General features: G+C 48.2%; 10 protein-coding genes across 10 annotated transcripts; 2 read left to right on the top strand and 8 right to left on the bottom strand.

Annotated features, from left to right (window-relative positions):
• Positions 1-2218: 2218 nt before the first annotated feature.
• Positions 2219-3212, top strand: N7520_007779 (40S ribosomal eS26 domain-containing protein; the record flags this gene model as incomplete). The annotated part of the gene is made up of 4 exons (XM_057141713.1): positions 2219-2339; positions 2393-2429; positions 2710-2940; positions 3015-3212. Coding segments are annotated over 4 exons (495 nt in total), but the record flags the coding sequence as incomplete, so codon positions are not given.
• A 376-nt stretch (positions 3213-3588) lies between these two features.
• On the bottom strand, positions 3589-6136 carry N7520_007778 (F-box/LRR-repeat protein; the record flags this gene model as incomplete). The annotated part of the gene is made up of 2 exons (XM_057141712.1): positions 3589-5894; positions 5947-6136. The coding sequence occupies 2 exons, from the start codon at positions 6134-6136 to the stop codon at positions 3589-3591; spliced, it is 2496 nt and encodes an 831-aa protein (XP_056995718.1).
• A 638-nt stretch (positions 6137-6774) lies between these two features.
• Positions 6775-8529, bottom strand: N7520_007777 (lanthionine synthetase C family protein; the record flags this gene model as incomplete). Its single annotated transcript, XM_057141711.1, has 4 exons — positions 6775-7571; positions 7637-7650; positions 7706-8279; positions 8349-8529. 4 exons carry the CDS (start codon positions 8527-8529, stop codon positions 6775-6777), a joined length of 1566 nt encoding a protein of 521 aa, XP_056995717.1.
• A 519-nt stretch (positions 8530-9048) lies between these two features.
• On the bottom strand, positions 9049-11199 carry N7520_007776 (uncharacterized protein; the record flags this gene model as incomplete). The annotated part of the gene is made up of 1 exon (XM_057141710.1): positions 9049-11199. One exon carries the CDS (start codon positions 11197-11199, stop codon positions 9049-9051), a length of 2151 nt encoding a protein of 716 aa, XP_056995716.1.
• Positions 11200-11891: 692 nt separating this feature from the next.
• On the top strand, positions 11892-13513 carry N7520_007775 (putative histone acetyltransferase Spt10; the record flags this gene model as incomplete). Its single annotated transcript, XM_057141709.1, has 2 exons — positions 11892-12386; positions 12443-13513. 2 exons carry the CDS (start codon positions 11892-11894, stop codon positions 13511-13513), a joined length of 1566 nt encoding a protein of 521 aa, XP_056995715.1.
• A 1895-nt stretch (positions 13514-15408) lies between these two features.
• Positions 15409-16972, bottom strand: pex12 (ubiquitin-protein ligase peroxin 12; the record flags this gene model as incomplete). The annotated part of the gene is made up of 2 exons (XM_057141708.1): positions 15409-16817; positions 16915-16972. 2 exons carry the CDS (start codon positions 16970-16972, stop codon positions 15409-15411), a joined length of 1467 nt encoding a protein of 488 aa, XP_056995714.1.
• Positions 16973-17205: 233 nt separating this feature from the next.
• On the bottom strand, positions 17206-19239 carry N7520_007773 (RsfS/YbeB/iojap family protein; the record flags this gene model as incomplete). The annotated part of the gene is made up of 1 exon (XM_057141707.1): positions 17206-19239. The coding sequence occupies one exon, from the start codon at positions 19237-19239 to the stop codon at positions 17206-17208; it is 2034 nt and encodes a 677-aa protein (XP_056995713.1).
• A 312-nt stretch (positions 19240-19551) lies between these two features.
• Positions 19552-20683, bottom strand: N7520_007772 (RNA-binding ATPase activator ESF2; the record flags this gene model as incomplete). Its single annotated transcript, XM_057141706.1, has 3 exons — positions 19552-19921; positions 19970-20192; positions 20245-20683. 3 exons carry the CDS (start codon positions 20681-20683, stop codon positions 19552-19554), a joined length of 1032 nt encoding a protein of 343 aa, XP_056995712.1.
• A 769-nt stretch (positions 20684-21452) lies between these two features.
• Positions 21453-22689, bottom strand: N7520_007771 (coenzyme A transporter; the record flags this gene model as incomplete). Its single annotated transcript, XM_057141705.1, has 2 exons — positions 21453-22430; positions 22519-22689. The coding sequence occupies 2 exons, from the start codon at positions 22687-22689 to the stop codon at positions 21453-21455; spliced, it is 1149 nt and encodes a 382-aa protein (XP_056995711.1).
• Positions 22690-23381: 692 nt separating this feature from the next.
• N7520_007770 (uncharacterized protein) lies at positions 23382-26743 on the bottom strand (the record flags this gene model as incomplete). The annotated part of the gene is made up of 7 exons (XM_057141704.1): positions 23382-24453; positions 24502-26078; positions 26135-26151; positions 26209-26311; positions 26374-26517; positions 26582-26647; positions 26741-26743. 7 exons carry the CDS (start codon positions 26741-26743, stop codon positions 23382-23384), a joined length of 2982 nt encoding a protein of 993 aa, XP_056995710.1.
• Positions 26744-26903: the final 160 nt, after the last annotated feature.

Below are 26903 nucleotides of genomic sequence, written 5' to 3'. Positions count from 1 at the left end.
TATTCAGCTGTGGGTGGTCGAGTAACCCAAAAAGGATCAATTTTGTCGAGTCCTATTGGCTGATTAACCTTCAATAACTCACGGATCATATGCTTACAGGGTAGACCCATTGAATTAGTAAAATAATGGGTGCAAATGCCTATTGGCCCCTTTTCTAAGGCTAATTGCCGTTGATTATTGATTTTCTGCAAAGCATGTGGGGAGAGATGGGACCGAAGGTGGCTAAAAAGCGGAATCATGGTGAATTTCGGTATTTTAGTCTGGATTTCGGCTGTTTCTTTGCGGATTTCATCTAATTGGCCATTAATAACAGCATCAATGGCACTAAAAACGGTAATAAAATCGTTATTTGAGCCATGAAGATGGGACTTAAGCCTTGCATGAATACCCTCAGACCGTGAGCTTGCAGAATTACCAAAATGGGTAATATTCGGAGTATAACAGCGGACGAATTTCTGTTTATAGATTAGCCATATTCTTTCGAGATAAAGGATCAGATTAGGGTAGTTAAACTTAGTTTTAAGGTTATATAACCTTAATTTATATTCCTCTGATATATTAGATGAATAAAGGTCTCTCCATATCTTCATAAACTCTGTGAATTCTGTGTTTTTGGGTCGTCTTGGGGCTGATTTGCTGTTTTTTGGCAAATAAATTCACGTGCTTTAGTAAAAACAGCTTTTTCAATATGCCAAATACACAGTAAATGGCTAATATTAGGAAAAAGCTCTTCAATTGCCCCAATAAGTGCTAAAGCTCTGTCAGTAATCAATACTGAATTATTAGATAAATGGATAAAATCCGAGAATAAGGTTTGTAGGGCCCACTTATAGCCTTCTTCACTCTCATTTCGCATAAAACAAGTAGCAAATAAGAAGGTCTGGTTAGTCGGAGTTATGCCAATAACCTCTAAAAGAGGCATACCGTACTTATTAGTCTTATAAGTGCAATCAAGGACGAAAACCCTATAGTATTTATTAGCAAGATCAATAGATTTAGGGTTAGCAAGCGCTAAAAACTCGATTTTATCATCAGATGATAAAGATAATCTATACTTATATCCTTTAATTTGCCAATTTTGGAGAAAATACTCCATTTCTCCCTGATATCCATACCTATCTCGGAGTAATTTTGCTTTTTGGTTATGTCGGAACAATGGATCATGTAATCAACTTTATTAGTCAGCGTACCACATGTTAAATTGCTGTGGTGGAGACTAGAGAAGTACACAGACGTGACCCATACCATTGGTACATGCTGTTCGACCCTGATTACGTGTTCAGAGAGGTTATATATATCACGTGAGATTATCGGTTGATCTGTAGATAAACGGAGTAATTTGATCATATCTCTAGGGGCAGAATTGATCTGATTCAGGTCTTTAATCTTATCAATTTGAGTAGAATTAAGCTTCCGAGCTTGGTGGAACACTATTGGATCGTCAGCAGGGTGATTATGGGATGAATTACGTACCTGGAGCTCCCATTTGCCTGTTTTATTACTTGCATATAGCCTAAAGGGGCAATTTTGACGTTTTGAGCTTGTTTCCCGAGGATTTAGGCCTGTAATTGGCCTATCAATCGGCCGAAAAGGTATGCCTGATTTGACACATTGGATTGAAAGGTTCGCGTAAGCATATTGACCCTTGCCAGAATTACTGCTTTTTATAGCAGTACAATAGCCCTGAGAGAGGGCATGCTTCCGGACGGATTCGATTAATTCATCTCGAGTAGCATATGAAGCTTCAGGGGGTGGAAGAAGGTCTAAATTAGGTTATTATCAGTTATAAAAGATCAGAGAAAAGGATATAACCTACTTCCGTGAGCAGATAAGGTAGAATTGGTAGCCATTTTTGTGGTATTTTAGGGCAAAGTAGGGCAGATTATGGTAGATAGAGTGATCAGGCCAAGGTAAATGGTAAAAAAAAGGGTAGAATAGAGTAAATTATCGTTTATCTACCCAAATCTGGTTACTATAGTGATGAAAATTTGATATCGGACGTTGAATAGCACGTGATTTTCTTCCGAGGATTCCCGATATCTCTTAATTATGTAAGAGGGTAGCTTATGTAACGTGGTGTGGTAGGTAAAATCCGTGGTGCACGGATCACGACCCATTTGACGGTTCGTTCCGGACGCTAGTCTATTTTAAGACTAGTGTTTCTCGTGACCTCAAACCTCTGTCAGGTGACGTCGCCAGTTAATGCCTGTAAATACAGGTGTCAAGGTGTCCGTGGGTCTCGCTTAAGGGTTTAGGGCTTCCCACAACACAACCACTATCCATTCCTAATGAGACTCTGAGTGAGCGAGCTTCGACAACCCACCCTCGACAAATCAACCGTACGCTATCCCTACCCCATCTACGATCTATTCAACGTCTAATCCAAAACTAGATCAATCCGTCAAAATGGTCAAGAAGCGGGCGAACAAGTAAGACCGAATCCCTCCCCGTCGCCTCGAATTTCCACACCCAGACTCCCATTCGACTTGAATCTCCGCAATGATGCCAAACCCACGCACAAATTCCATTAGAAGGACAGGATGAAGCACGCCGATGAATTTTCTCAAACAAAAAACAACCTACGCGCATTGCCGGAAACAAGAAGAATGGGAGCCACTGGGGAATCCGAATTTACACTCGTGATGGATCTATTAGCACAGCACCAACACATCACGAATTCAAGAACGGATCACTGATTGATTTTTCTAGCGGTCGCAACAAGAATGGTCGCGGCCACGTCAAGCCGGTGCGCTGCTCCAACTGCGCCCGCTGCGTTCCCAAGGACAAGGCTATCAAGCGGTTCACCATCCGCAACATGGTTGAGTCTGCCGCCATCCGTGATATCTCCGATGCCTCCGTCTTCGCCGAGTACGCCGTTCCCAAGATGTACCTGAAACTCCAGTACTGCGTGTCCTGCGCTATCCACGGCAAGATCGTTCGGTACGCGACCCTCCAACCAGCCAACCTATGATGAACAGTCATTCCACAACAGAAATACTGACCCCCAACTTTAGTGTCCGTTCCCGCGAAGGCCGCCGCAACCGTGCTCCCCCTCCCCGTATCCGCTACAACAAGGACGGAAAGAAGTTGACTCCCCCCCAGGCTGGCAAGGCCAACTAAGGGATCGGAGACGGTTGTTCAACGAACAAAATAAAATGGAACTAGTCTGAAATGAATTCTTTTATTTTGTCTCTCTTTTCCCACGTTGATCTACCACTCGACTTTGGTTCGGTCTCAGACGTTCAACGACGTGGATGGACCGACCAGCGATGCTGTGACGAATTGATAAAAAATGGATGGATTCAGCATTGATTTGTTGAATGGATTGATATGATGGATATTGGATTGAAAATGACATGTGGGATTATCATGGGGATTTATTCCTGCGGGCTCTCTGTCACTTTTCTTTCTACGCTTTGTCTGGGTTATGTCTCGGTTTGCTTGAACCCCAGGTTAGACCAGGGATGAGGGTGTGCCCTATCTATGGGCTTAGAAAATACCAAAAAACTTCTCAAAATCTCAAAACTCTCTGTAATCTCATTCGTCAAATTGGTATCTATTGCGGGGGCTTGCAGCTCAAGGATACAGCTAATCTTTTCCCGAATAATTGCCATACATATCTACAACCCCACTCGGAACCTTTGCCATCGGATTCCTCACAACCTTAACTTCCCCCTTCCAATAACCCTCCACAAAATGCGCCATATATCCCTGCACTGAAGCCGCTGCTAAATCACTCGACATGGTCTCAGTTGCACCCCGCCGTCCTCTTTCCCGTTGGAGAAGCTGCTCATACTCAGCACTCTTCCCCCTTCGGTATACAGCCAGCTGTGCAACGACATCCACGTTTTGCAAGAGCTGCCGCGGTTGCTTTTCTCCCATGTCATGAGATACAGTAGACGTAAGACCGCGCAAAGCGTCGCCATCGGGGAAGAGTGATTTGGTGCCAGGGGGAGAATCGTCACCTGAGGGCATAAGCGAGACTTTCTCGTTAAGCACTGCCATGGGAAAGTGCTTCCCTGGGCCAGAATCGGGAATTCCGCATTCCTCTTCGCCGAAGAAGCTGAAGTCATCCGTAGCAGCAGCCCAGAGAGACTCCGAGTCACGGTCTCCTGTGCTAGATATTGAGGTTCCGTTGCGCTGGTTAGCTGGTTTCCAGGACGTTAGTCGGGTAGAAGTATCCGTGACTTCGAGGATGATGCGGCGGAGGCCAAAAAGAGAGCGGGAGCGCTGCCGTTCGGCTTGGTACCGGGTTTGGCCTGGTGGGAGGGAGTAGTCTGAGCCAGCTTGGAGGGTCGCGAGGAGGGCTTCGTTAGAGCAAGCCGTGATAAAGCGAGTGAGAGTATATAGTATTGGGGAGTTCGGCGGGATGTGCGATGGAATATCTGTCAAGACTAGTGTTTCGCAATGGGGGATGTGTGAGGGATGTAGATAAGGAAATCGGCTTTCTTTCCCGCCGCGCAGTGCTAGGGATTGATTTCGTGGGCGTTTTGCGAGAAGTTCCTGGATTCTTTGGGCACGGGAATCATTCGATGGTATGTAGGAATTGCAGAGCGAGATTCGCTGAAAAGAGTCAATGTCACTAGGGTTCTCACAGTAGGCTGTGGTTGTATTGCTTTCATTTGACATTCTAACGACCTCTGAGGCGAAAGCTGATCCACGCCTAGTAGTAGCTGCGAGCTGGTTTTGATGCAGCGTTGACTTTGAATTTTGAGTCGTATTAGTGCTTGAGACTGTGCTTGTAGAGTCAATGAGAGATGTATCTTCAAGTTCATAGGCTGGTGCTTCTTCCTCGGGGAGCTCGTAGATCGGAGCTTCTTGTGAAACGTCCAACTCAGCCTCCCTAGGCGCTTCGCTGGCCATAAGCTCTGGTAGATATTCGAATGTGGAGCCAGAATCTTTTAACGGAGGTTCAGCAGTAAGTACTGCATGATGAGCACGGAAATAGGTCAACTTGTCTCCAGCAAACTTCACCAAAAGTGGCACGAGCTTTTCAGCACCATAGTACTTCTCATGTCTCGCCTGCTTATGGATGATATCTGCGCTTTTCACCATCCCGATATCGAGGGCGTAAAGCCTGGAAGAGGTCAAGAGAGCTGCCACACCCTCGACGCTGATCTTATTATTTGCGATATACAGATGTGTAATACCCATGCATGGCAAATAGTCCACCCAAGGATGACTAGTGGCTTGACTAGCCAGGAACTTCAAGTACTGCTCGTCTAGATTAGGCGATTCCAATAAATCCGACTCGAGGCCTCGAAGAGCTGATTGGGCGACAGGATCTGGCGAAGTTCCAGTACGTCTAAGGTGTCGTGGCTGCCATGGTTGCTGATTCGGTGAAAGGAAAGAGGCCTGGAGAAGGGATCGAACGGCCATGTCGGTGAGCAAGTTATTGCGCAGATCCAAAAATCGAACTCGGTTTCCGATGGCATTAGCCAGGAACTCGGCATCGCGGTCTTTCAAGCCAATACCGCGCAATTTCAGCACCTGAAGGCGTTCAAGTTGGGACAATGCCGATAGTACGCTCGGGTCTCGCGCTGGAGTCGTATATGAAAAATCCAGATAAGTCAATAAGGGAAAGCGAATAAGCGTTTCTGCTAGACCTGCGGACGTCGTGTTTGGTTCGTGGTTCGCCAATAAGAGACGAACATTGTATTGACTTGGCTTTGACGGATCTCTCAGCGCAAGCATGCAATTATGATCGAAGAATGGTAATCCTGAGACCACCAGCGACTGCAGACAAGGCAAGTATTCCAGCATATCCCTCAGCCATCCGGGTCGGGGGCTATCATACGTTTCCGATAAAGCGGGTGGAAGATTAAGCGTATGTGTTAGCATGCGAACTTCTCTTCTTACATATTTCAGGGTTCTTCGGAACCTCACGAGGGCCACTACGTTTACATGGTTAGTAATACATCGACCTGAAGCGAAGTACCGCTTTACCGTAGACGGCATCGTTTTCTGTGCCAAAATGGGAAGCCGGATCACCCCATAGAAAAGGCATGAACAAGTCATGCCATCGGTGACATACTAGTGAGGCTGCACAAAGGTCGCTAGAGGGAATGTAGTGGGCGATAATGGCCCATGCATCTCGGTCCGTTGCCGACTCATATGACGGTGGAATCAAATCCATGGCTTCTGTGAGTTAGATAGAACTCATTCAGTGGAAGGTCTTAGGGTGGATCAGGTTTACTTCAATGTGAGCTTCACAAAGATGATCAAGAATTCAACTTTACACTTTGTGAGGTGCTCTGCACAGCCTCTAAAGGGATTGTGGGGGTTTCCGTAAGGCTGTGAACGCCCCGTTCTGAGATCCGTGTTCCGAGGCGGGGAAGCTCAAGTATTGCTTTCAACTCATATTTGATTGGTTCAATATTTGCAAGGCTGGAAAATAACAATATACAAGTCTTCAAGGACTTCTGTGGTGAGGTAAAGCTCCAATCGCAGGTACAGTTGGAGAGTTTCAAATGTTTGGTTATGATGTCATCGGGCAACAACTGGGGGATCTACTATCAATGTAAAAATTGGCAAGTACTAAGGTCAGACAACTGGTAGGGGAGCTAAACGCTACATAATTACTGTAAAAAAATGGTGGATGTCCAAGAGGAAATCCTATTGTCATGCCATCTGGATGGCTGAGTCGACCACTTGACTCGAAGCCATGAGTATGTTCCTGATCGGTTTAGACGGAGTGTGTATGTAACACTTTTCTAATTCCATATCTTTCATTATATAACGGAAGTGAATGGTTGAAATAGTACCCAAAACCAACTAAAGAAGCCCACCAGCCCCGTTTCCACCAACAAGCGGGAACCCAAGCTCACTCTTGATTGCTTGCTCAAACAACCGATCAGAGTTTAAGTCTGATCCCTCACCAAGTTCCATCTTGTGCAATCGGGCTTGAATCACCGCGCATGTCTCAGCCCAAGCACAGACAGTACCCGTCAAACCCTCGGACAGTGAGTATGGATCGTCAGGCATGCGGTAATCCTTCTCAGACACTCCAGCAGCTTTGTTATACGGCGGAGTTTCGCGAGAGTGCAACATGAATGCCAGAGCTTTTGACAAGAAGAAATCTGGGGTGAGCCTCAGACTAGCGTCTCCATATGAAGGGGCCAAAGCCTGCGTACGCTGCACATAAGCGGTTTTGGCAGCTTCGAGGTTCTTTGAGTGATACTCGAAAGTGTTGTGCAGGGTGAGCCAGGGCAATCCGTTTCCAGAGATTCCGTGGCACAAGCTACCTCCCTTGGAGAGAAGGCCTTCTTCCCAGATTCGCTGAGAGGCCTTGTAAATGGCTTGGTCCCATTCGGGGCACCAGTGGTCTTGTGTCAAGGATTTGTTTTTCAAGGCCTCTCCTAAGAGAATCAGAATCCCCGGGCTTCCGTGGCAGAGCTGCACAAGTTCCGAGGTTCGGGTATGCTCGGACTTGATAGGTGGAAGAGTTATCATCATGTGTCCGTTATTTGAAAGAGTCATTTTGCATAGGGCCGTGATCGTCTCTCCAATGATTCCAAGATGCTTTGTGAGTTCCTCTGACTTGGCTGCAAGGATGATAGACAGGATACCAGCTAGACGTACATAATACTTAGCTAACTACCTCACCATACCCATGGATCTTTGTGGTGAAACTTACTAATTCCATGAACACTAATTGAGAATTTGTTAGTTGAGAATTGGCAAATTCCAGGGGGACCATACTCACGCTCCAAAACAATAGTGTCCCTCCGTCCAGGCATACATCAGCGGATGCGCATCCTGTGCTCCATTCTTCTCAATATAATTTTTCGAGCCTTGACGTCCAGAATCTATAATCACATCTATCATTTTTGGGATTGTCTCATAAACAGGACCGAGTGCCTTCTGGGTCTTATCATCAAACTGATGAGCGCGTATATTTAGTAGTGTCCATAGAAGACCTGCACGACCGAACAGCATCTCATCACCACCCATATTTCGGCCATCATGATGAACAAGAGGGGCATTCTTCAGAGCCAAGTTGGAAGCGTCAAGAAGACAAGTGACATCCTTCTGAGAAAGGCTGGGCTTATAGTTTTCCCCCCAATTAGACTTCGCCAGAGCCGAAAGAACTCGCAGAGATACAGCACTGATAGGTGAGAACGACCCTGCAGGAGACAATCGAGACGGCAATAGTGGAGTCTCAGGGAACTCCGAGGGAATCCTCTCGAGCGCAAGCTGACGGTAGTCCGGTTGCGAAACACTTTCATCATTCAGTACTGAGGACTGGTAATCGAGACGCAAGAAAGCGAGGGCAACTCCTGTGCTGGTTGGGTTAGTTTGAGCTATGAAAAAAGCACATTGATCCGACAACTACTCCGTATACATACTGGGGAAGGACTTGAACATGCCACCGACCGACCATTTTTCTTGGGGAGGCTCATTTGCTTGTATAGCTTCAGTGCCAAGGCGGACTGCTACACGCAGTTCCTTCAGAGAATTTGCGAGTGAAGCCGCATTGATCTCTAGCGGCTTCAATGTGTTTTCAAAGTACTGTGGGCGTTCTGTCATTATGTGACATAAGGTCTTGGATGTGACAATATCTTGCGGGATGCCGTGCTATAAACCTTGGAAGCTGGGGTGGGAGCTTTATGATCTTCAGCCCCGCGAGATCTGGACTGTGGCCTCAGGCAGCAGACCCCTCATAATCAAAATCTCCATCGATCTTTACATAACTAGTGGCAGGTTCTCGAAATGTCGATGGCTGGTCAGACTCCACTGAGGGGAAGACGAACCAGTGCAGATACGTAGGGCGATCATTACTACTAATTTACACCGTATTAAAAGTAGTGCTTTGTTTCCCGACTTCTATGGATAGCAGATAAATTTTAAATTGTTTCCATTTCAGTCAATCAGTAATAACATCAATCGTTAAAACCTGTATATTGTTATTGAGGTAGTTATACTAGACGAAATCGGGAAACGTGAAGCTCATATATGCGAGCCCTATATCCGGAAGTTGAACAGAAGGGCTGACAGACTATGCCAAATAAAGACTAACCGCTCTCAGCATCATGGGCCGGGCCTCTATCAGTCTTCCGATACACCGTTAGCATCAGCAAAATCGCGGAATAAAGCCCATATTGGTATAGTGCCAGGCTTTCCAGGGTCGGGCCAATCCAGCCTCCAGGGGTGAGTAGGAGGAAGAAGGACAGGGTCAGGCCAACCGGGACGAACAAAGTGTTGCCCTTCGTCGTCAGATTCGCCCACCTCTTCAATGAGCCGAGCACATCGCTCAAGTTCGATCTTGGTTTCATGGGCATCCTCACATGATACGCGGTTGTAACGGAATCCTGCCAGCATAGGAGCCTTCATGCCCTGCAACAGTTCCCCTTCATCTTGGACCCTCCTCCCGGGCAGATAGAAGTCGGGCTCAACGATGATGAGTGTTCGGTCCACAACAGACTGTCGATCGAGGCAAAAGAAGCGGGTAAACTGCCGACCATAGCCTTCGTGTTTGTAAATTTCAAGAGTGATGTTCCAGATGTCATCCAGAGTTCCATCTTCGTCGCGCTCCCAGGGAACAAAACAGACCATCTTTTCTGGCTCGTCCTCTAAATCGAATTCATCTGGGGAATCTTCGGGATCAAGGTCATATCTGTCCTGCCCATTCACTTTATGTATTTCCTTTCGAAGGACCCGATCTTCGGATGCCGTCAGGTGCTTGGTTAAGTAAAACACTGAGATGCAGCTATTGTTAAGGAGACATTCATTGGCCACTGATGTGCCCCCTGGCATCCAGATGGGTGGGTTCCAATAAAATGGCTGGTCGGGATGATGTGTGGCTTCGATGAGATCGATATTGTATTCCTTACAAGCATTGTGAGAAAGGATCGATAATTCAGAGCTGGGCAGTGTGCCCAAAGTGTTGAACGAAGTCCTCAGCATCAACGTCGGTTTTCTAGGGATAGAAAAGACAATGGCACAGTGGGGAAAGTTGAGGGTGTTGTCTTGGAGAGGGCTGAGTATGAGATTCAACGATACTGACTCATCGTATCTTTCATCTGGTTCATGCGTATGATACTCCTGCAAGAATGCCACCACATCACGGCGAGTTCTCATATTGTGGCGATGGAGGGGGATGAGCTCTGCTGTTATTGGCACATCCTCATGATCCTTCAATCGCTGCTGGAAAGCGCCATGAACAAGAAAATGTGCTTCACGGAGCTCACTCTCTGTGGTTGGAAACATTAAGAAGATGTGCAGATGTTCCTGGCTCTGTCGGTGTTTCCATAAGGGTACTCTGAGGGACGGAGTCAGGTCGGCCAGAGAGATTATCTCAGTGGACAACTCTGGTGGGAGACGAGACGAAATAGTTGACCATGCGGTTTTTAGATACTGCTGCCTTGTCGAAGAGGCCGGGTTTTCGGTGGAGAACATCTTTTGATCGGGATCATGAAGGTACATGCCTTGATCACCATCACTAATTTCAGACCATCCAATTTCGTATTTCATCGCGTGCCAAAGTTCGGCGAGTTTACCGTTAGATCCCCACTCGAGGAAATGTTTCCCACGGCGGATTTGATCCATAACTAGTGGCAACATACCGTACTTTGAGTAATCGCCACAATAGTCCGAGTCCGAGTCCACACTGTCATTACCACTACACGAGTCCGAGTCAAGATGCCGATACGGGTTTCGACATTCAGCTGACTCTCGATTGGACTCATTTGTAACCTCAGAAAAGCGACCAACCGTCACATGAACACCCGGCGGAGGAGATATCCATCCTGACGCTTCAATCTCCTCTTCCCGAACACCGACCATAAGCAGTGAGATTCTGCCCAGCTCTCCAACCCGGTGGGTACCATGCCAGCAACGTTTGGTGAGATCATCGACAACAACAAAGCTCGTGCCAGATAAGAACTTCAGTCCGGACCGGTGGGCTAGCATGGCAAGGGCATGGATGTTGGCCTGACTGTCTCGACAAGAACTCTGTAGAGCAATTGAACTAAGAAGGCGTTTGGAAGGAGTCCATGTTTGGAACCTGATGCCGCCTTTGACAACCTTCTGATATCCGTTTTCCAAATGCTCCAAAAAGGCGTTTTTGCTTTGCTCCGTGAATTCGGTGAGCATGACCATGAGGATAATCTTTTCTTTTGCCTCGAAGACTGGCATGCAATCAGGTGACACATTTTTGGCCGTACAAGGTTTAAATTTCTTGGTCCTGGTCTTGGCCATGACGGTATTACAGGGGTGATTTGGGAAAAGAGTTCCCAGAAGAGAAAAAGCGCTTAAGCCAGAATCTACGACTCCATCAACAATCTTAAGGGATCGGAAGTACACCAACCAAGTGCCGCTAGGGAGTTATGGTTGCTGATAAGCACCCCAAACTCCGATAAAGGGCGCGATTGAAATACAAACAGATCGGCATAGGCAATAGGCTAAAACGCAAAAGGAAATCTGTGAGATGATAAAGAGGAAGAGAACATACAAGATGTGTGTTGATGGGTGATTGTGATTGAATGAAGTTGTTGTTCCAAAGGACCTGTTGGCTCCTTCCGCCTGAGGCATCAATGATAGTGGATACTCCAATATTGACACCTTACGGCCTGAAATCATGAGTCAGCGGATGAGTCATCAAGGACCACGGCTTCTCTTAACTTGCGTTGCAGCGATTCCGGACTCGAGAATACTCACGCGGTCCACGAAGTGCCAACAGGCTTCTAGAAGCAGAGCAGAGTGTCAGTAACCCCTTTGTTGATGATGCTGGAGTAGTCAAGACATATTTCAAAGCTCTGGATCCTCGTGAACAGTCTGTTTCGATCACATTCTTTTTCTGTCCCTTTAATGCATGCATTGTCAAAAGTCATCGACTAATATGGCAAAAAGTCCCGTGATCGGCTCTAACATTATATAGTAATTTATCCATCATGTCTGAACTCCCAGACGCAGAGATGGTTCCGACAGGTCAAGAGCTGGACTATCCTCTGGCGCTCGCGCCACGACAAGTCACACTTCGCGACCGGGTGACGGTGGCAACGTTGATGCCATTCGCCTCAGGGGACGACGTACCCCGATCTCTACTCAAGTATCTCTCCGACCAATTCAACAAGGAGATTGAAAAGGGTGACACATATGCCATGTCAGAACCCATCCCATTGGCCCAATTTGCTCGCTATTGGTTCTCCAATTTTGGTGTTGTCATGCTGCTCGGTGATATCCAGAGTGTACAACAGACACACGCCATGGATAAGGCTGGTGCCAACTGGACAAAGATCTGCCTAGGTGGCTTTCACATTCGCCCCAACTATCCTGGCTGGAGTAGTCATGTTTGCAATGGTACATTCATTGTGACAGATGCGGCCAGAAATAAGGGTGTGGGTAGGTTGATGGGTGAAGGCTACCTGGAGTGGGCACCTCGACTAGTAAGTACATTGTGTTATTCCTAATAATTCAGCGAAAAATTCTAACACTCAACTAGGGTTATACATATGCAGTATTCAACTTGGTATATGAGAGCAATGTTGCCTCGTGTCGTCTTTGGGATTCTCTTGGTTTTAAGCGGATCGGCAGAATTCCAGGTGGAGGAAGGCTCAAGTCTCAACCTGGAGAGTTTGTGGATGCGATCATCTACGGTCGGGGTCTCAGCCTAGATGGGGAAGATTCCGTGTCACAAGACCGATTTGAGAAGATTCGCTACTACCTGAAGCACTCCAAATATCCCCGGGGCGCAGACCGCGCCGAGAAGAGTCGGCTGCGTAGTGCTGCGACCCACTACAAACTGATCGAGGGCGAGGAAGGAGACCCCGACAAGCTGATGCTCAAGGATAAAGAGGTCGTCTCGGATCCACAGCAACAGTATGAGATCGCCAAGGAAGTTCATCTCAGACAACATGCTGGCATCAACAAAACCACCGCTGCCATTGCAATCAAATACCACTGGGTACGGATCAAAGAAACCGTTAACCGAGTGATCCGGGACTGTCCCCAATGCAAAGAAACACTCAAGGGTCCGCCTATCCCAGGGAGCAAAGAGGAGGATGAGTCACCTTCTGTTGATACGTCAGACATAGTAGATGATGGCATGGACCAGCAAGATGAACATATGGATGCCTCCCAAGATATAGACGATGCACATGACGAATCCCCAACCCACCACCACTTCATGAACCAGGCAGTACCTGGAAACGTTCCTAACATTCCTGTCAATGTACCTGTAACAGGACATCCCATGGCGAACTTCACCCCGATGCCTCTTGATCCCCAGATCATGCAACTGCAGCAACAGCTGCGGCGCTACCAACAACAAAATGCCATGGCCAATGCCTACCCCCCGGGTTCGAATATGGGCATGGCGAATTTTGACGATGCGGTGCGATACCACACTGCCAATAACGCGTACCAGATGATGGTTGATGACGGCTCCGATCCATTTCGACAGGAGGTACTTGGACTTATGAACCCTCCTTCGCATGACTTGCAACATGATGCCGAGTTACTTTCGAAGTTCGAGTATGGCAGTCCTTCTGAGGGCAATTATGATTTTACCTGAGCTGGTCTCAGTCATGTTTTATTCTTATGTTTTTCATGTCTCCTAGCGTTGACATGTGTGGATTGTGGGCTACCACTTTTTAAAATCGAACGACTGGCAAAGCTAGATAGACATGGCTATCCAGACAGTAAAAGATCATATGCATACCTATTTATCTACATTTCGGCATTATAAAATATATAAATTTATTGAGCAATGAAGATCAATGGAGATCATCCTATCATCGTAAAGTGGCGGATGCTAATAATCTAATCCCGAGCAAACCATGGCTCAACGGCTGCCGCCACTGATCATGGGGTCATGGGTAATAACATTATCTGACAGCTTCAACATCCCGAAGAAAGTGCAACGAGAAGCTATGTAACAATGAAACTCATCGTTGTTCGAAACCTCGTCTCCTGCAACGAGCTTGTCGGAACATGTCACCAGAAGCGCTAGCCACGTTTTTGGCCCAGCCAGCCCTCCCACCACCGCCTGGTGTAACAGCCGATCTCGATAACCCTCCAACCAGCAATACTCTCGCATGGGTGGTGACGACCCTTTGCTTGGTGGTTGCCATAATATGTCTCTTATTACGTCTAGCTGTTCGATTATGGCTGGAGAAAAAGATCCGCGCAGAAGAGGGCGAGTGCATTTCATCCCGACTGCTAGATGAAGCAAAGCTAATAACTTAGTTAGTTTTAATGATTTCTGCATTTGTACGCCATTGCTCTACGCGCAATGGTCCTTTCCAGTCAGATTAATCTTCTGTAGGGCGCTTACTGTGGTACTGCATATGCAGGCTATGCATTGATTTTTACCCCGGGCTACTTCGTTCATACCTGGAATCTACGCAATAAAGACCTCATTAGACCTCTCTACGTGTGCAAGTTCCTTTCCGAAGTTTCGGAATGACTACTAACCTACAGCAACAGTTGATTCTCGTTTATGGATGCTGCTACTCTGCAGCTCTTCCTCTAATAAAAACCGCAATCTTACTAGATTGGTGCAGAATATTCGTCCAGATCAACAGAACCCAAAATCTCTTCTGGTGGGGCTGCATGGCTATCATATCCCTTCAATGCGTATGGGGAGCGCTTTGCATCATCTTATTGAATCTACAATGCAGACCTCATGACGCTATCTGGAAATTCTACCTTCCAAGCACATGCTACCCTCTTCCTGATGTGATGCTCACCTCTGCCAGCGTCCAGGTGTTCTCCGATATAATAATGTTCTTTCTTCCGCAAAAGGTAATCTGGCGTTTACACATCACTTGGCAAAAGAAAATAGGAGTCTCGATCATCTTCGGTGTGGGAATACTGTGAGTACCTACCTAAATCCCACTTGAAAGTTATACAATCTCCAAGTTACTAATATCAATCTACATAACAGTGCCTCTATCGCTGCCTGTTTCCGTTTAGCTCATACCGTCAACTTCGCCAAAACAACTGATAGATTTTATCTTCTTGGTCCTTTACTGTTCTGGGCTTGCGCGGAAATGACCTGTGGCTTTTTAATCTTTTGTATGCCTTGTCTTTCTAAGCTGGTTATGGAATCTGGACTTCCTAGTCGCGTGAAACGTTCGCTTGGCTTTAGTCCGAAGACTAGTCAGCCTTCCGGGAATTCGGATCCACCATGTATATCGCCTGGTTCTGCTGGCTTGGGTCCTCATTATTTGAAGCCCCCGCTAAATACTGATTTATCATGGCCGGGGATTGAAGAGGGTGATATCGACCTGGAGGCTTCGGGAAGTTTAGAGTCTTGAAAAAGTCTTTAGTGACATGCGCGTGCAGCAGTGCAGCAGGTCAAAGGTACAATACACGAACTGGCGAGATAAATTGGAGGAGGACCATCTGGTTCTCAATAAATAACAGATCTCTCAACAATGGATATAATCCAGGTATATATATACATCAAATCAGCACACGGCGCAAGCCCTCAGTTCCACCAAGGACCCTCCTGCCAGTAACAGGACACCTTCCCCGACCACTCTCCCATTTCCCACCACGCTTACGAGAGCCCTTTTCTCCCTCATTTTCATCCGAATCCTTCACGTCATCGTCCATGATTTCTTCTTCCCAGGCTGCACCGGCTCCCTCTCCGTTCATGAAATCCAGCTGGCGCTGGTGTTCACCATTGATCCAATGGAAGATGCAGACGTAGCAGAACACATATCCTGTTTGACAAGCTGTCGGATTGACGAGGGTATTCAGGCAGACGGGACAGATGTTCGCGCTGGAGGCATCTGCTAGTGGTAACGGGACTGTGAATATGGGGAGATATGAGGTGGCAGAGATCGGGTGTTGATGGCGACGGGGTGGTTTGAGAGCGGATTTCAGATCCCCAGCAGGTTTCTTCTCTTCGGCCTGCTTCTTTTCCTTCTCTTCTTGGCCGGCCTTGCTTCGCTCAGCTGGGTTTGTCAGACCAGAGACGACAGGCGCAGGGAGGTCCAGAACCTCGGTTGCTTTGCGGGCTAATTGTCGCGAAAAGTCACTAGCATGCCACCATTCCAGGAACTTCAGCGCAAAGATGGATGCAGGGAGGAAGTAGCGTAGAGAGGTGAGGAGAGGCGGGGACAGATTCTGGGGGCTAAGAAGACCCAGTAGGCCAGACCCAGGGCGCTGAGATCTGTTACCACCTGGCGCAGGCTTCGGGTCCAGCACCTCAGCAATAGCACGGTGATCAGCAGCTCCGAGACGACGAATGCGCGATCCAATCAGCCAAAGGAAAGGAGAGGAGTATTTCGTATTATCGAAAAGGTAGGCGAGGTTAAAAGCCAAGATCGAGAAATAATATGCCGCGTTCACGGATGGGTATATGTTGCGCAGGAACCACTTATAAAAGTGGAAAATTCGCTGGCGCACTGTCGGGTGCGGAGGCAGATCGTCGCTAGGATTATATCGCGGTCCCCCGCCCAGGACCAGGGATGCTTGTGGTGCCGCGTGAATATCATATCCTTCATCGAGTTTGCGTTTTAAATATGGGATCCCGACCATGACCAAGAGATTCTTCCATACGTCGGCCGAGTGTAACTTTAGAGCGTCGCGGACTGGGCCACCGGCGCCAACTTGGGCGCGCGGGATTTCGCCATTCTTTGTACGGAGAACGCGCTCACGTTTGAGGGAATAGAAGTTTTCTGTAAAGGAGCCGCCGAATGTGCGGAGATAATAGCGCTCGACGACTAGGGAGACGAGAGCGTAGACCTCGTCATATGAATTGAGGATCCGGAGTAGGTATCTCGGGTGGCGGTGTGTCGCGACTGCAAGTAGATATCGGAGGGATGGCGGGAGTAAGTCGGACAGTTGCTGTTCAGCGAGGAGTTCTAGATGTAGACGATGCTTCTGTTAGCGATGCCGTATAGGTAACAGTTCCCCGGGTTTTGAGTGGCTTCCCCGCGAGGTCACGCAGTGGGGACTTACCGAAGAGTGATGGTTTGTGCTCATCGAACTCTTGTTGAAGGCTAGGAAGGTACTCCATTGTCAGGAGCACCGGTCATCCTTGGCTGCAGATGGGAGACTTGGAGGGTGCTATGGTTGTTTTGTGGAGGGACGGGGAGCGGAGGTCCAATCCTCATGGCCGAATCCAGTGATCAGCAGCCGAGGCTCAACTTCCCCGAGCGCTACTACGGAGTACATTTGACAACCAAAATCAATAATTTGGTTCAAGGTATAAATTTGGGTTCAATTATGATTTATACTGATTTATTACATTTATTGCTCGATCATCATTTCTTCAGCCTGGTCAAGCGCCCGCTGACACTGAGCCCACAACTCCATGAAATAGCCGGGGGAGCCGTCCTCGGCTCGATATTGAATCTCTGGGTCTGCCACCAGGATGCATTGCATGATGGCATTGACAATCGGGCCCTGAAGGATGATTGGGGTCATCTCTCGTCGCATCATGGGCACCCAAGTAGACAAAACATCTCGGGCGTGTCGCTCTTCGCCAAGCTCCGCATGAAGTTGGAACATTTGAGCATAATCTGCCTGGGTGCGAGAGGCATTCTTCAAAGGAAACAGGCGCCACAGGCGCCAGAAACCATCGTAATCCTGACACCGGAACTGGGTGAACATAAGCTTGCGGGCTTCAACTGCATCAAAAGAAACCTCTGCCTCGGCAACGATTTTAGAGAGACGGGTCAACATCTGACGCTTGTCACCTGAGGTTTGTTCGACCTCTTCAGGAGACAAAGATGGCGCAGATGGGGTGTTGACCGCATCATAGAACATATTAAATACTTTCATATTGAGTATGGGCACACCGCGCAGGCTCAGGCGCTCTAGCACCTGGAGGGCGAGCTCGACATCAGCTGCGGGTAGGAATTGCGCAGTCGTTCGGGAAGAAACATCCAGGCGCGGCGTCAAAAGAGCGGCAACAACGTCAAAACCAAGTTCGTCGGATATCCGATTGCCATCAGTAAGAAGTTTGCTGAATGCGCTGAAGAGTGTGTCCTTGCTGTACCCTGGGTGCTGGCGAGATACCGCAATTGAGTACAACCTCAATCGTAGGACGGCTTTCTCTGCTGCGGAGATTTCGGCTGGTAAGCTAGCATATAGAAGCTGTAGGAAAAGAGTCGATGTGTAGTCCTCAGGTCCTGTACCAAGCTCGCTTCGAGCGTTCTCATGGGTGAGTCCAGCTAGCTTCTGCATCAACGACTCAGTACTTGTGCCAAACCCAGGGGTCTTTAAGGTGAATGACTTTTCCAATGTATCGGGACTCGCAGTTATTTCTTGCCGCGCAGTGTGAAGACCTCGTCGCTGGCCGCTAGGGGTGCTTATGCCTCCGCGACGGCTATTGATTGAAGGATTGGCTTGAGGGACAGGCTCTGAGGCATCCTGAACTCTCTTGCGCTCAGCTCGATCAAGAGTCCCCTGCCAAAGCCCATCTAGATCCACATCGGCTCTCTTTTCTTCGGTGAAAATCTGAACCACCACGCTCGTTCCGGTATCAAGCTGGCCAAATCCTTCAAAGCCAATATCGCTGAGCTGGGGACTGGCAGCATCCTTATCGACCACACCCATGTTCACACAAATCCAACCAGTAGTAATTCCGTCGTCCTTTTCGTCGATCATTGTTCCCGCATGGCTAGCGGCACGGGCGCGCTTGGCCTTGCGTCGAAGCTTAATCTTCAACTCATTGCGACCCAGCAAACCATCAGCATATGGGGACAGCTTGTATGTGCTGCGAAGCCAGCGGCACAGGCGATCAGCAGAGACATTCAAGTGTTTAACACTGCGAGCAGTACCAATGATCCCAATGACATTGGCGCCCAGAGCTGCCGGAATCTCAAGACCCCGTAGATCATAAAGTTTCAACTCATCCAAGCCGAGATCTTGATATGTATACTCAATAAGGTTCTGGAGCATAGCTGGAGAGTTCTCTGGAACCTGTGGGATGTGATCTCCTGATACTGGGCGGACTTTTCGGGTTGGCGCCTCTTCCTGTAGGTACCAAGGGACGTGCGGCTCCGTGAGCTCATTGTTCTCGGTTTCTGTAGCTGCTTCTGCAGCAGGTTCAGATTCCGGCGCTGATTCTAAAGTTGGCGACAAAATGAAATCTGGAGGATTCGAGGTAGGGGGACGATCGGATCGCTTTGGTGCTACAGCGGAGAAAGCTCTGGGGTTCAAGCTGCGCAAATGAGGAGTGTATCGCGGCATCGGTAGACCCGACACAGCAATAAAAGATCGGAGCACTTCATGGCGACAAGATTGGCACACGGCCCCTCGAAGCAATGCTCTACTCATGGTGGATGTGATGCTTGAATCTTGGAAACAGATCTTGCTTCGGAGAAAGAGCGCGGCGATAAAGAGTGCAAATCAGACAAACTGGCTGAGTCATCCCCAACGGCAACGAACTTAACTACCACTAACTAGTTAACACACTACTAACTAGTTATAGTTACAGCGCTGATCAATCCTTCTATTATTTATCACCACTTGATAAATTTACGATCATGACTTTAGAGTAGGCTATGCAAAAATTTTGATTGAAAGATATGGATATCCCAAAAAAGACCCCGACTAGACCAGACTAGATGCAATGGAAGGCATAGAAGATCAGAAAATCTTCCCTAGCACTCGTTTCGTCTCATCCCCAACAGCATTTGAATCCTGCTTTGTCTTCACCACATCATTTTGCACGAAACGTCTCCGCACAACTGGTTTCTTCTCAGGAACAGATTGAGCATCCGTACCAGCATCCTCCAATTTGCGTTTCCTTTTCTCCTCATTCTTCTTCGCCATGCCATCGGCAACCCTTCCAGCCTCAACACCAGCCAGGAACATCTTCTCTTCCTTATGTGCACGTGCATCTTCAACCCGGCGTTTTGATTCCCGCTCTGCTCTCTCACGGTTTATTTGATCGGTCAGATCATCCCAATGGAATCCAGAGAGGTATTTCATGTTCCACAGATCATCACGGTAGTAGCTGGTTTATGTTAGTAGAGCTTCTTGTTCACCGAGAGAATTCACATACCCGAGACCACCAACTGTCTGAGCATTAAGCGATTCCGCCATAATTTTAGCATCCTTCTTGCGCAGCTCGACCCAGCCCTCCGAATACAATTGTCTCTTATTGGATTTTCTCTGCTTCGTGTCGTTGACGCGCTTCGACAGGAAGACCTTGGTGAGAGGGAAGCCTCGCTTCTCGAGCATCGATTTAAGGGCCATCGGCTTCAGGTATGGCGGAAGAGAGGACACTGGATTGTATGTTAGTCTTGGCTTGGGAATAGTATTGTCTATGGAACTCACGATATACCACTCCGAGCTTTTGCTTCTTTTTCTTCTTTCCAAGAGACTTGAGATCGATAGGCTTTACGGCCTTCGATTTCGATTTTGTCGCAGTATCAAGGTATGCGCTTTCGTCGTCCTCGTCGAGGCCGTCACCTCCCTCTTCGGCGTCATGTTCGGCGTCGCTTTTATCCTCGTCTGAAGCAGAAGTTGTCGCCTTGGTTTGCTTGCGCGGCTTTCCCTTTCCGCGTGACTCTTCCACTTCCGAGTCCTCGCCTTCTGAATCCTCGTCGGATTGCAAGCCAAAGAAGTCTTGGGTATCTGCCGCTCGCTTTCTCCGCTTCAAAGCCCGGCCCTTGCTCTCAGCCACTTTATCTTCAGAATCGTAGCCGCGATCATTGACGTCTTCATCGTCACTGGCAGCGACGTCCAGGAAATCGTTGTGTTTGCGTGTTGTCATTGTGTACAGAGTGTATGTAGTGGCTTGGAAACTTCTACAACTTTTTTTTTGCGGAGCCCGGAGTAACGCACGGACCATCTGGGATCCGCCAATTACTTACCTGAAGTTACATCATCTAGTTTAGTTATGTACTACTAGACTTGGTAGATTTAGATGACTTTCTGTTTTAATAAAAAATATATGGATTTGGTCGCCTTATCCCTCTTGATCTACGAACATCTTAGCGTAGCAAATGGCCTGAGAAAATTAGTAATCAACGAGAGCATAATTATTTAGGTCTCATGCTGTGCTTCTACAGCTTCGGGATCCAGGGTTAAGATTTGTTTACTCTTCGATCATGATGTCCATTTAGCATATTTTAAACAGACTATGGATGGTAATTGTAGGATCTCAAAGTCAAATTAGTATCCGCGGCGAGACAACCACCTGGGCATGGTGACGAACACACTACAATGGCCTAATAAATTCGAGAAGAAAGTCTCGAAACAGATCATATGTGCATCTTCAAGTGTATCTCCAAGTGAGCCATCGTTGGCTTCTCTAATGCTAAGCAGGAACCAAAAGGGAAAATCGAACCAAAAAAGGAATATCCACAGACGCCAACAGCGGGAATCAGGGGCACATGCCAAAATCGCACCTGCAGGAATGGGTAGTATATCGCCGAAACAGATGATACATGCAGCTAAGTATAGCGAGTAAAGGGGGGAAGAAGAAGAGGAAGAAATTTGGGTGAGGCGGCGATTCGAGGAAAATTTCAAGACTCGTGCACTTAAATGTTCAGAGACCACTTTAACCGCTCATAAACAAAGAAAGAGGTGGCTACCATAGGCACAACCTTCATATAGCCAATAGTCAAACCAACCCAGAAACCGCGGAACCCACGCTCAAGCCAGATTTTGCGACCTATTTCGATGATTCCAAGTCGACGGCCATCACCGACTGCACCGCCAACCTGCATTCGTCGCCGGATCACTTCAAGCGGGTATGAGGAAGTCTGAGAAACAAGACCAGCCACGGCACCAGAAAACAACTCCGCTGCAGCTGTGAGTTGGGGCCGTCGAGAAGTTTTATGGGAAGATTTGGCTTCTGAGTCAGGGATGGTTGTGTATTGCGCCACGGCCGGCTCGCGAAGCCAGTCGCCGATTGTGTCGTGTGTGAGGAACGACATACCCGCATAAGGAAGCATGCCAAGGAGAGTTGGAGCAAAGCCACGGTAGAATTTTGCGAGGCCTGAACGAGGGACGACGGAGTTTACGGCTGAAGAGACATTTTCTGCGGCGGCGACAGCGGATGAGGGGAGTTTTGGTGATGCGGATGCCGTAGATGGAGGCGTAACACCCTCGTTGTAGATTTGGCGACAAATATCTCGTAATGATGAACGAGAGGATTTCTTTGTCTCGAATGCAAGTCGTACGCGGACCAATTCCAGCGGGTATGTGAAGAAGACGGACGTGATGCCAGCCATGCTGCCGGATATTAATCGACGGAAGGCGGTTTCTTTATCGTGGGAGGGGATCACGATGGCGCGAATCTGCTCGTAGGCGAGGAACTTGATCGCGGCATAGGGAAAAATTCGGAGGAGTGTAGCGGAATGGCCTTTGAAGAGGCCGCGAGTTCCTTCATGGCGCTTGATGTCCCGGATAGCAGCCGCTAGGCCTGTCCAGCTGCCTGTGTATTTGGCGAATTGTGGATTTGAGGCCTGGAAAAGGATCTTGACTCGGTCGAGTGGCGCAACAACAGTTTTGGCCTGTTTGTTTCCAGAATCTCACAATCAGTACTCGCTTTTTTCGCTTTTATTGGAGAACCGTGTGCTTGGCGATTTGGCGCGCACTTACCGCACAACCTGCCAATCCTCCGGCTAGACCACTTCGCAAGACATAGTCTAAACTCCGCGTCTTGACCGGAGTATTAGTTTTTTGTCCCTCTGGATTTGTGATGGGGACACCTCTCACGGCCGCGCCGCCTGTAATGGGGCCCGCCGGTTGTGAATGTGCGATCTCACTCATCTGCGGGGACTCCTGACTGGATACCGCAGTATTCAATGAATGTCTAGACTTTGCAAATATGGGGTCACGATTTGCATTTTATGTCGCGCCCGTCGACATGGAAAGGATGCGGGTGAGACCAAGCCCGGGGGCAAAAAGAGGATCTGGGGAAAACGGTATTTCCCCTCGTGACTCTCGGCGATAACGCGGCAAGAAAAGCTTGAGATTTTCTCGGGCTAACGGGCTGTTCTTCAGATTACAAATAGTCGATCATGTAGCGCTTTAAGGGGTCATAAAAGAATAACAAAATATAAAGGAGTGTTAATTGACGCTGCGAATACCACAGTCACCAAATTACGGAGTACAAAATACTCAATATAGCCAGAGGCAAACCCAATGACGCACCCGTCAGTAACCGAGGAAGAACGGACCGAGTTTGGCAGAAAAAGAACCCGACGAGTCCCGAGCGGTACATTAATCAGCGAATTGGTTTGGTTATGTTTGGAGTAGTAGAAATGATAAAATGATCGAGTAAAATGTTGTGAAATTGACAACCCCTCAACTCCTCTCTCCAAAAAATGCACGGGATGTATACAGATTAACCTATCCCGATTGTGAAATGGGACAAAAAAATGGAATAATACACCAGAAAATCGGCAAAAGGTCGTGGTCGCGTGATTTGGCCAAATGAAAACCAAAATAAAAGACCAATTTTATCCTCGACGTGATCCTCGTCGGGTCAGAGGTTTGCCGCGAGTAGCCTTGATCTCGCGCATATCATCGGTGTTCCGTTTGCGCTTGGCTGGTCGGTCAGGGTCCACGTGCAGATGTCCAATTTCAGTCAGGGCGGTTGTGTTTCTCCAACGGAGACAACGAAGGCGGTGTTCATTCACGTCCACGTAGGTCTTAGTACGCGTAGTGACTCGCTTCGTGGGCATCTCCTCAGACTCGGCCCGCTCAGGCTTGTCGGACAAGTATTCCTGGCGATTCTTCATGTATTTCATGATGTACCCCTTCTGCAACTGAAGCTCCTTGAGCAGCTTAAATTCACGATTGCCTCGTGGATCTAACCACTCAATCAGTAGCTCGATCGAGTCCGGATCATCGTAGTAAGCCCATTCGCGGGCACTCGACAAATGAGTAGACCCTTCCTCGAGCTTCTTGCGCTCGGCAGGGGTGGTTTGGAAATGCTTGTGGTATTGTTTCCGTTGTTCATCCGTCAGGTTAATGAACCCGTCACTCTCCAATTCGTCAGGACCTTGCACCCAAAGACGGCCATTGGCGTATCGAGCGTCAGCAGTCGAGCTATTTGGCATTCCTTCAAATGGCATGGCATTGCGCTCAAACCACCAGTACCGATTGCAGAATCGATCCAATCCGAGGCATCGGGTCCGGGGGCAGTCGGCCTCACGCAAATCATTGTCCATGGTTTCGATCTCCTCCTCCTCCTTGGCGACCTTGGCTTTCAGCTCGTCGATCTTCTTCAGGACTCGCTGGTACTGCTTAGTGCCCTTGGGCTGTTTAGCCAGCTGCTCCTTGCGTTCCCGCTCTATCTCCTGCCTCCGCTTGCGTTCAAGGGCGCGGTCAACTCCACCACGCAGAGCGCGTGGTCTGGGAGTATCCTCGTCCTCTGAGTCCATGGGAATCTCAGAATCACCCTCGATCCCTGTCATCTTCGAATCATCCATGTTCTCCCCTTCCAGTTCCGGGATGGGGGATGGCGACTTCTCGGGTTCTGGTTGAAGTGCCTTGCGCTCCTGATGTAATAGACGTAATTCACTCAGCCTAGTGAACAGTTAGTTGAGAGTGTCGCATTGGAAAAAATCCACTTACAATAATTTGCGGGCTTTCTGGTGTTCGATCTTCTCTTTGCGGAATTCCGTCATCTGGTTGCTACATTCCTCGAGGTAATTCCGAATCGCTTTAGTCTCGAGACAGAGCATGGTGATCATTTGAAGAGCCTTGACACGCAAATTGATGTTGAGAGTCCGATACTGTGCCTGGGCAGTTCGCTGGGTCGGTTCTTCATCAAGAGGAGCGAGGTGTTGGAGGATGTCATTGCAGGTCTTTTCAGAACGAGGGCGAAGAGACAATTGATGCAGCAGGCCGATCATGACAACCTCCCATCCACCATTGCGGAAGTCGCGTTTCCGCAGGCGATCGATCCATCCATATTTCTCGAACATTTCAGCGGCACGATGAATGCGCTCCTCTTCGGGTTCCTCTTCGACAATTTGCGCCTTCAGGCTCTGTGCTTCTTCCTTAGCGAGGCTGCCCCGGGTAGTCATACGAGGTGCCTTCTCCGGTCGCTCCTCGTCTTCCTCTTTCTCCTCTTCATCATCGTCCTCTTCGGAGTCATCCGAATCGTCAGTGGGGAAATCTGGAAGTGAGATCTGGATTGCGCCGCCTTGGTCTCCTGCGTTGACAAGCTTCTTCAGGATGGCACAGTGCAACTCGACCAACAGCTCACAGTCAAGCTCCTCTGATGAAAAACGCATAGCCTGGATAAAATCATCGAACGTGAATGAGTCTAGCTGGAACACCTCACAGTAGACATTGAGGGTGTCCCATGTTTCAAGAAGCAATCCAACGGATTCAGGTTCCAGATCATCGGAAAGGAGGTCCTCTGCTCCATCCTCCTCCGACTCGCCTAACTTCAAAAGCTTTAATGTAGGACGAGGACTCTTGTCGTGGCGTGGGGCAAGTTCAAGATCATCAATTGGGTATTTAATCGGTGGTGGTGATGGAGGTCTCGATTCATTTTTGATAACAACCGAAGGAGGGGGCATTTTCTTGTCACCGACCAGCGGCGGTTTGGTTGGGCGGAGTGGATTGTTAGGCGATAAGAATGAGGGATTCCCATTCAGCGATCGCTGGTATTCTTGGTATTGGGCTTCTCGTGACTTGGCCATGTCATTTGCTGACAACTTCGATTTCTGACCCTTGACAGCCGGTTTTAGTTCAGGTAGTTGTTGGGAGGAGAAGAATCCGAAAAAACCATCCTGGTCCGCCTTCTTCATCGCCTTCTTCTCTGCGACTTTTGCGCCGTACTGAAGATGCTTGGGAACCTCTGTGGAGATTTTGTATTCTTCTGCGATCGACGGCTTCACCAACCAGGGCGCACCGGTCCAAGACTCCCGAGTAACATTGTTCTTGATAAAGCCACGCAGCATCAATTTTGTGAACGACTTGCGATCACGCGTGATGTGATCTTGGTCCAGCAGCGCTTCCTCGTTGGGACGGTCTGAAATCTTTACCAAATACCGAGCGTACGCAGGGGTCTTGATGGTCCCATCGGCAAAAAGCTGTTCAGCAAAGTTGGCCTTGTCCCTGATGGTGCCATGGAGTCTGGTAGTATCCTGGAGCAGAATGACGACAGGCTCTCCGGGGTAGAAATCCTGTTTGAATTCCTAGAATTCTGTTAGCTCAATTGTAAACGTCTTTGTCTTTGGGTCGAGATTCTCACTTCATAAATCTCGTCCACTGTAAATAAAGGAGTATTAGCTTAGTTGCGGTATATTATGTCGTCATAAATCTTACCCAAATTGTCAACCCGTGAGGTCGTCGCGAATTGGATTCGGCGCAAAATCGGCTCCTTCAAAGCCTCTGGAAAACTGTTGTTCACCTCACGCGACTCTTCCATCTGATCGAGAATGAGCTTCAATCTCACATGCATCAAACCCGAATGCCATTGTAACCACCTACCTCACTCCGGAACGCCTCAAAAAAGTTCAACCCCGAATGACCGGTGATTTCACAAATAAACCGACGTTGTTTATAGAAGTCCATACGCTGGAGATACGGCTCGTAGCTCATGAAGAGCTCGCTGGTCTCTGGGATGACCCAGACCTAAGGCGTTGGTATTAAGAGGATTGTTCATTCAATTTGAGGGATATGGGCGAGACAAATATACCTCGGAGTTGTCATCTTCAATGACGGGTCGTGGAAGGTATTGGACCGGTTTTCGTTTGAAGAGAACCTGAGTTGTCGAGGTTAGCCAAATGACCCACCATTGATTCTTTCGCCAGTGACATGAGCAGTAAACGTCTCGAATGTAAATGATATCGCATACCATTATATCTTAAGTATTATGCCGACACGAGCCGGGCTGCCGGGAGGGTGGTGAGCAAGCAACTTGGAGCATCAAACGACTATATAAGCACGCGACTTCAGTTAGCGGATTATGTTCAATCACGCAGAAAGGCCCCATTGCCATAGCAAGTATGTGACAAGTA

This window comes from Penicillium odoratum, assembly GCF_028828045.1.
Source record: "Penicillium odoratum strain IBT 22623 chromosome Unknown utg000005l_segment0_segment0, whole genome shotgun sequence".
Classification (NCBI taxonomy): domain Eukaryota; kingdom Fungi; phylum Ascomycota; class Eurotiomycetes; order Eurotiales; family Aspergillaceae; genus Penicillium; species Penicillium odoratum.
This window is presented reverse-complemented; position numbering and strand designations above follow the sequence as displayed.